Here is a 9,253-nt window from a genome sequence, read left to right on the forward strand (position 1 = left end):
GCCTAAAAGCGAATGTGGTGAGACATTTATAAAGACAATTAAAAAAATAAATAAATAAAGTGCTGTCAAAGGAGTGAGAAGTGCCTTCTGCTGTCAACTTTTTAAAATTTCCTCTCATCCAATTTCACCTTACAAATGTCATCCTGCCAATACATGAATCCCACAACGGCCTCACCGAGATAGTTCATTGTTTTAGCAGGGAAATAGCTTCTTATTTGGTGTTGAGAGCAAACATGAAGGTAATGTTTGTGCAGCGGTACAACCAAATGAATGAAAGGAACTCTACAACATCTGAAACAGCTGTTGACAATATTGTGCTGACATTTAGTGGTCATTGATTCCTGACACTGAGGATAGAGCGATGCAGCTGGAGCAGAACACATATCCTGAGGCCATTTCAGCCCTCAGCTCAGTGAAGAACAGTGAAATGATGGAAAACCTGCACTGAAGAAGTGGCACTGTTGGGTTTTTAGTCATCCGCAAGGTTTTTTTTGTTCTTTTGCTACTCACATTTAACAACAAACGTATTGCTATACAGAGGACTTAACACTTAACCCATCTGTTTACCATTAAGTTACTTTTAATGAGTACACATATTCAAGCACAGAATGCAATTTAGAGATCCTGTTTTACATGACTATTCCCATTTTAGTCAACCTTAAAATTTGGAGAGGATCCCAATACTTTGAGATTAAACTAGTGCTGTCAGCATTAATCTCGTTAAAATGACGTTAACGCCATAACTGCATCTGCGTTAGCGAGTTACTGCGGATCGGCCCATGCGTGGTGCTCCACGGCGTCAATGCGTTAGCGCGGTTGGCTCATTAATGCGTTAGCAGCGTCCAGGCCCACGCACGGGGTGATCCGCGGTAACTCGCTAACAGAGATTTGCAGCATTGATGCGGTTATGGCGTTAACGTCATTTTAATGAGCACTAGATTAAACATTATCTAAGATACTCATACATGAACATAATCACCTTATAAAAAATAATACGTTGCTATAGATTAAACAACAAGAGTATTGGAAAGCAAAAAAATAAAAAATAGTACATGTTATTAACCTCTTATCCAATTCAATAACCAATCACCAGTTAATTCATTAAGCATCTTTTAGCAAGTGGAAGTCAGATAGTAGTAGTAGTAAAAGAAGAAGAAGAAATAAATGCTTTTGTAGTGTTTTAGGGTAATGTTTCTAAGATTTTGCATGTAATGGAGTATTTTTTAAATGTTGTACAGGATCTGAATATTTTTGCCCCAATAGGCCATTAAATGAACAAATATAAGGGGCAAATCATCACATTGTCTAAGCCAAACATCGCATTGCTTTCTCATTGAAACAAAGAATCTTTCCAGATGACCTTGGCACATTTCAAACAGTCATTTGAAATTTGACTAGGAAAAACTGACATTAACTGACAACAGCGTTTACTCAGTGGTGTGGTAGTGCAGACAAGGGATCGTGTTTAAACAGAAGTGTTTATTTGCATGTCAGTTGGCCCACCTGTTGTATGTAACCTAGGCGGGGCACAGTTAATGTTTTCATACAAGTCTCCTTCAGCGGAAGAACTTGTTTAGAGGTGGGGCAAGCTTTTATGATTTTAGCAGAGGATTACTGGTTTGCTCTTTGTTCACACAAACTCTGAATGAGAGCAGTGGTTCCTCCTTTTACTTCAAGCCTTCTTTTGTTAGGACGAGAAACACTGGGCTCTCACACTGAATAACACAAACACACTTCTCTGTTTCTCCTGTTAATAAATGACATTTTCTCTTTACATTCAGTGTATTTTACTTGTACTATTCTCTTTTATTTCAATACACGCTGGCCACTTGTTCTTACATTCTGTTTTTTTTGTTTGTTTTTTTGGGTTTTTTTTACCTTGGTAAGCCTGTAGAGGTAATTTCCTTCAATAATAAGCTCATTTGTTTTTGCAAAAGTGACTGATTAGAAACCTGTAGTGCTTTTGTGATTTCTAGTGACTGTAGGCATCTAATGAACCGATTTACCCACAAAGTTCACGCTGAGGCGAGGGGGCAGGGACGCAAGCAACAGAATGCCAAAAAAGCTCATTTCCCACAGCGTAAAAGTCTCCAAAGACGTGGCTCATAGGGCTTTTGCAACAAGCGCAACAGTTCTTTGTTTTGTTATACTTTTGTATTTGAGAAAGGGTTACAGAGTTTTCTGAAACAGAAAACAGTAGGGAGAGACGCAAACAGTGAATTTGTTGGCGATGATGTTGAACCATGAATTTAGTGCAGTGGGAATGCAAATATCAGTGCCCATCCTCATCATAATAAAGAAACACTTAAATGTAACACTGTGGCTCACTCATGTTGTTTTTATATTCTGCACCATACACAGAATAAGCTATGATAAGCTTCGACTAAACAGGCTGTATTTGTCAGCAGGATAAAGTCATTGTTGGTATTTTTATTTCATAACATTTGTTGACAAGAAGGAAAAAAGCAGGAAACCAGATTTATCCTTTAAACTATATGGATGCATGGATTTGGCTGCCAATAATGCAGGATGCGGACACTGGGTTTTAAAGAAGCATCGTTCATATACAAACCCGACGTATGTTTAATCAGTCCGCCCCATAATGAAGCACTTTGAGGACACTGATAAGCAGGTTTAGTCTGTAATTCCAATAACAAATGCATTCGGTTTAAATATCAACATGTAGGTGTGGGTTCAGCTATAGTAATGATGCGTATAATATATAAAAAGCAAAACAATTTTACAGCAGATGTTAACAGGAAACCATTGTTACCAACATTTTAACAGCGTGTAAACCATTTGCCACTGCCTCATCTACACCGCCAGCTGTGTTGTTGTTCCGTATGGTGCCCATCTTAAAGAACGGTGGCAGGAGGAGGGAAAAAAAGAAAAAAGATATTCAAATCTACTGGGTGTCCAGACCAGTATCTAGATTAGAGGGAGATCCTCTTAAAGGCATCATGCAGACAGGATAGTCTGTCTTGTTCCCTCCTCCCAGAACATCTCCTCTGAGACCACTGATTTAGCTGGCAGCAGGCTAGCTGGGATCTGCTTTGTCCAGATGCACACACACTGACGACAAACCCCTGTGTGAATTGAAGACATCCATGCCAGGAACAATTGATGGTCTCTAGTGAGTCGGTTTAAGCATGTGTGCATGTGTGTGTGTGTGTGTGTGTGTGTGTGTGTGTGTGTGTGTGTGTGTGTGTGTGTGTGTGAGAGAGATGAAAATAGACAGAGAAAAGAAGAGTTAGATTTGTTTGTTATGTGTTTGTCTTACATGACTTGCTATTAAAGCTAACAGTTAGCTTTGAGCCTTAGAGGGTTTGCACAGTCACATAAAAATGCAAGCACACAAAACACCTCAGCGGATACACATCAAAACAGTGTCCATGGTTTCCATAGTGAGAAGGGGTTTACCTTCACTGATGGATAGAAGATGCAGCTCACTGTTGCTACACATGCACACAACACATGTCTGACATACTTACACACACACACCACACAGAGTCATTTGCACACGCAAGCTGGAACACACTTCAGGCAGTTAGGTTTCACACTTTCACATATGTGGTAGACTATATAAAGAGCAGAAACTAATGCACACAAACACAGTGTGATGTCAGATGGCAAAAGCCTCTCCTCGAGCTAACAATGTGGTGCGATGTCTGCCTAAAATGCACATGTGTGCGTGCGCGCGCACACACGCACTCTTGTGAATCTTTCTCTGAGGCCTATTAGTCACAGACCACAAACACACACTCTAACAGTGGCTGCCCCACTACCCTGATTTTTTTAAGCTCACGGGGGATGGCTGACACACTCACACATACATGCGCACACATAATCACCCACCTGAGGCAAGCTCAGTTTACCACAGAGTCTGTTCAAAAACATACTAAACAGCCAGAACACAGAAGAAAGCAAAAACATAAAACAACAGTAAAAAGAGTTTATCTGGATCCATCTGGATTTCATGATCGTTAACAGGGAGAACATGTTTGCCTTTTGTTTTTTTACTTTGAATAATTTTGTAAACGTGCTGATTTCAATTTCAGCTCATTTTTCACACAGATTGGTCCGTTAATGTGGTCTGCAAGGAGTACAATGCAAAACAATTATGGGGAGGTGGTGACAAGTGACAAGTAAATGGATTTCGAGGAAAACAAGAGGAAGCGTGAGAGAAATGTGCCAATAGAATCACAGGAAAGCTGGTACAATCACATATTTAGGACAATAGCTAGAGAAAATCTTCCAAAGGCAACATTTACAAGGCCCACAAGCTCATTAGTTTATCCTTTGACATGAATTCATCTGCAGGCTGACAATGCAACATCTGCACACACACGTACAGGGTGGACATGAGACATTTTCTGATTGGGAATGTCTCCACAACAATCAGTTAAAGCAGTTAAAACATTACACACACACACACACACACACACACATCCTGGGTAACCCTGCATACATGCTCTCTCTCTCTGTCGCACACAAACTCTTTGTCTGCCTTTCCCCTCAGTTGGCTTCAGCTAAAACAACTGCAGCTCCTGTTTTCACGACCACGTTGAAAAAAAAAAGTCATAGATAAAATCATTAATACCTAAGGGAGAGCTTAGCTGCTCATTTATACATGCAATTAGAACAGAATCAAGTGGAGGAGACTTAACAAAGGAACACCACACAGAAAAATCTTTCCACAAACCTACTCTCTGGTGTTTCATGGAAGATATTGTTGCTTTTTTGATTTTGTTTTTTTGAGACGTGATTTACCCCACCTTCAGTGATACATCAGATCACAATCCCAAGAAAATAAAGGCACTGTCTGACACTCATAGCAGAGGAGTAATAACAACACTGCAGACTAATACAACATCGGTGCCATAAAAGCACACAGTGTGCTCCATCCTGATAAGAATTATACTATTATACTGTATGGAGGACATCTTGTTTACAATGCAGATAGAAACTATGTCCTACAATGCCAGCATAACTTTACTAATGTGGCTGTATGGCTGGTAAAACATCAGAGAGATCAAAATGTTTGGAAAAGACTGAATAGCAACAGGATAAAATCCACACAAATGAATATAGCCTGTGGACATAAAAAAAAAGGTTTTTTCCCATTGACTTAAAGCAGCCGCCTATACTGCAACTCTCAGATTCTATATGGATTTTTCATAAAGCCTTTATGTGTCTGATGCAAATGACCATTTTCTACCTCCAAATGATGTGGAGATATAAGACGCTTATTTGGCCGGAGGCAGGTCAGAAGGCACTAGAACATCAATAATTCAAAAGTGTGTGTGTATGAGTGTGTAAATGTGTGCATCTGAGAATGTGAGATGGTACATGTGTGTTTATGGGCGACCAAACAACACCTGATAGACCAAGTTCTTATTTTCAAATTTCAACCTCCATTTATTTGAATCAAAAAAAAAAAAAAAAAAGAGAGATCAGGGTTAAATCCACTAAACTGAAATACAAAAATAAGGGACTCAAATCGAAATCAGTATATGAACACAATTTACACATACATCCAGTGCTGTGGAGCAGGATGACAGCATTGTGAAAATGACAATACTTTTGATATGGCAACAGGGGAGCTTGGTCAAGCCAAAATGTTTTGTTTAGGCAACTGCGTAATCAGCTAGGACTGTCTGTGAATTTGTGGCTTGGATCTATGTCGTGGTCTGTCCAGGTTTTAAAGCTAACAGTAAAAAAATAGAAGGGAGACTTCTCGAGAGCCATCCCAAATCCTATCTTTCAACCCCTCCCTCCCTCTCCTTCTGCCGGTCTCACCGTCTGGTCTGCTGCAGCAGGCACCCTATATACAGAAGGGGCCAATTCCATTATCCCGAGAAATTAAACAGAAACCAAACCGAGCCGTGCGCGCAATGTGGGGAGGGGTTGTAAAGGTGATTTCGCTTATCGGGAACAATGAGTTTCTTAGAAATCGTGTGTCCCACTCAGCACGAATTCTAACCAGAATGGGCGTTGTCTGTTTATATGGCCGCGCTCTCTTTTCTCTCAACACTGTATTTTGATGGAAATTCCACAGGGCGCCTTTGGTCCAGAAAAAAAAAGAAAAGAAATAAAACCCAGGCCCCATCCGTGACAAACAGACAGTCCAACACCAACAGGTCCTTGCACGTGTGCGTCCGTGTGCTTGTGTGAAAGTACGTTATTGTGTGCGCAAAAGTGTGCGTCCGTGCGCTTTGGCAAAGAGGCGGCAGGGAGGGCGGGTGGAGGAGACGATATCAAACGGAATCCCTGATCACTCCTTGCCCCCGTTAACCAGAGAGAGCTCTTTGAGAATTCCACTGGCGTCTACTCGCCTTCTCTCCCGGATCATGTCCTCCAGGCTGCGAAAGACCAGAGTGTGCACCTCGCTGCCGGACAGATGCACTTTGAGGAAGTACTGCTGCTCCGCTGAGTGCGCTTCTCCCCCGGCTTTGAACTCCCGTTTCCCAAAGCGGCACCAGGCAGCGAAACTTTCCGAGTTGGTCCAGCATATCTCCTCGCTGTTCAGGCCCACGTGTCCCGCTGCGTTCTGCATCACTAGGTCAGGGGGTAGCGGCCGATAGCGGTAACGATTATTGACTATTCTCCCGTGGCGGCCGTTGCTGATCTCAAGCAGGCTGTCTTTGCGGATTTCGCCCTTGTGCAGATGAATGATTTGGTCATCCTGCTCGAAGATGACCCAGTGGGGGGCTTGCGCGGTGGCCACCAGCTCCAGCAGGTCCCCCGGTTTGCACATAGTCAGCAAAGTTTTGGCCGAGTACACATTCAAGTCCTCGTTCTCGCGCAGCTTGGAGAAGATGCATTCCTGGGAGCAGAAAGCCGAGTACTCCACCTCGCTGACCGATAAGGGTCCCTCCTCGGTCGGGCTGTGGTCCTTGGTGAATCCGCAGTCAGACGGAGTGCGGTCGTCCACCTCCTCCTCTTCGTCAGAGAAGAAGTAGGCGACGCCGACTCGAAGCTCGTCCTTCTCCAGCCCGGACGGATCCCCCGTGGGCAGTTCGCTGTAGTTGAGGTGGGTGATCCGATCCAGTTGATTTCCCATCAATGACCTGGCAAGGGAGAGGCATGGACTGCGGTGTCTGGGGGGACAGGGAGAGAGCACGGGAATGAGAGCGGGTGTCATAAGCTGTAAAATACGGAATCAAACAAACGTGTTAAACGTTCACACAACAAGACCGTTGTTCACAAACGCTTTGCTACATGTGGATGATTTTGCTCGGTACTGGAGAGAAGTGGAAGAAAGCCCTCAACAGTTCTCAGCACTATACAGAGAGACAGGAAAACTCGAAATAGTGCACTGATGATTTACTGCCCCTTGCCCTCTTTGCACATATGAGTCAGCCACTAATTAGGGCACAATGTATAAAAGCTGAGGTGATTCACGTGCAAACAAAAAGAAGAAAAACGGAACAAGAACGGCAGCTGAAACTGATGAGAGAAACTGCTGTAAATAAAAGGCAACCTGGTGCCTTTACGAATAGCGCATGGCAAGAGAGAGTGAGGGAAGAGGATACCTGTGCGCTCCCAGGGCAAGCGGTTAAATATCCTTGTGGTCCATTAGTACAGAGGGCCGCGCAGTCCCCTGCTCTCCTTCTTTCTTTTTGTTCCTTTCCCCTTTCTTCTCACTCTTATCCCTTACTCTTCGCACCGCTCACTGTGCGGTCCGGCTGTCGTGAGCTCGTGCTTCACTTCTACCAGAGCCACCTCCGTTTAAGTACCAAGGAGAGCTCCGCCTCTCCCTCCGCGCTCCGCCTTTAGGTTGTTTTACTGGAGCACAGTCACGGCTCCATTACCGCCCTGCCAATGAAAAATGCCGAGGAGTATGCCAGTCAATCAGATGATCCAATTAGGGGCGCTTAGGGCGGCTGGCGGCGATAGGCGACTGTTACCGTGGCATGGTTTTTGTTGTCAGAGAGCTGAGGAATTCTCTACATGATCAGCGGAGTCCGCGTATAAGTTCAAGGCAGCAGTCACCTGCGATAACAACTCGCATGCCTCATGAGGAATATATGAGAAAAGTTCAGATTCCTGTGCTCTATAAACATTTCTGCTATCTCAAAAAAATACTCCCCAAACTGCATCCTTATCATATCCATACAGTTACTGCAGGACGTGACAAATGTGTACATCTCTTCCGGAATACAGGAGTAAGTCCCATCCTCCAGTTCCCATGAGCATCTTGTAAATTATTTCCGCATGCCTCACCTGCTTCACTACACTGCATCACTTGTACTCTCATATCTGTCAGTGTGTGCCTGGTAGAGACCATTAAGGGAGGGGCTGGAGGCAGGTGTGTGTGCGTGTGTTTGCGCGCGTGTGTGTGCAAGGCAGGAAGAAAACAAAGGAGCCTACAGAGACATTAATACAAGGTCTACAATATTTCACTTTGCACTGATGTTGCGTCTAGGAACAAAATATGTCTAAAATGAAAATCATATCAAATTTCAACCCGGCTCACTTTCTGCATATTATATTGTATACTTGCATATTGTGCATGCAAAATAAATGTGCGTACACTTGTGCCATCTCCAGTCTGCGGTGATGTCTCCGTTTTCATCATCACCTCCCAGAACAGATAGCCATCTTGCCATTTATATCAAACCCTCTCGATGGAGTTAATGTTTTCTCTGTATACCTCTGCTTTGGAAATCTGCTTTCTGGTAGCATCTGGAGAGATCCATAGAGTAGCTTTCTTTTTCTTCTCCCAGATGGCTGGAGATAGCAGCTCTCCAGTTGCTAATATTGAACGGTCCTTGGTCTTTGTTTCCGCTGGTGACAGGCAGAGCAAGTGGAGGCTTTTTCACTAAGTGAGATATGATTGTACATATTTACACACTCTCACCCACACAAATAAAGGGCAGGCACACACAGTCACACATGTATTTCCTCCTGTGTGTCTAGCCTGCCATGTGAGAGCAAGAGTGCATGCATCTGATGGATCGCCTGCAGTGAAGCTGCAAGCAGAGTGGTGCAATTCATGATGCACACTATGTAGCCCTTTGTGTGTTTTTATGTACTAGAGAGTTAGAGAAATGCAGTAGCTAAAACATAGCTGCTACGTTTCAAGTATGCTGCCCCCCCCCCACCACCACCACCACCAAAACACACACACACACACACACACACACACACACACACACACACACACACACACACACACACACACACACACACAAGGTGTCATGGGACTGTGTGCAACAGCTTTGGCTGCGGTTCCTACAAGCATGTGGTC

General features: G+C 43.6%; 1 protein-coding gene across 1 annotated transcript; it reads right to left on the reverse strand.

Annotated features, from left to right (window-relative positions):
• Positions 1-5,457: 5,457 nt before the first annotated feature.
• Positions 5,458-7,722, reverse strand: lratd1 (LRAT domain containing 1). The gene is made up of 2 exons (XM_026142398.1): positions 7,536-7,722; positions 5,458-7,100 (listed from the first exon to the last, which is right to left on the reverse strand). The coding sequence occupies exon 2, from the start codon at positions 7,061-7,063 to the stop codon at positions 6,275-6,277; it is 789 nt and encodes a 262-aa protein (XP_025998183.1). The 5' UTR covers positions 7,064-7,100; positions 7,536-7,722; the 3' UTR covers positions 5,458-6,274.
• Between the last annotated feature and the right edge of the window lie 1,531 nt (positions 7,723-9,253).

The sequence above is a fragment of the Astatotilapia calliptera genome, chromosome 15 (genome assembly GCF_900246225.1).
Source record: "Astatotilapia calliptera chromosome 15, fAstCal1.2, whole genome shotgun sequence".
NCBI lineage: Eukaryota > Metazoa > Chordata > Actinopteri > Cichliformes > Cichlidae > Astatotilapia > Astatotilapia calliptera.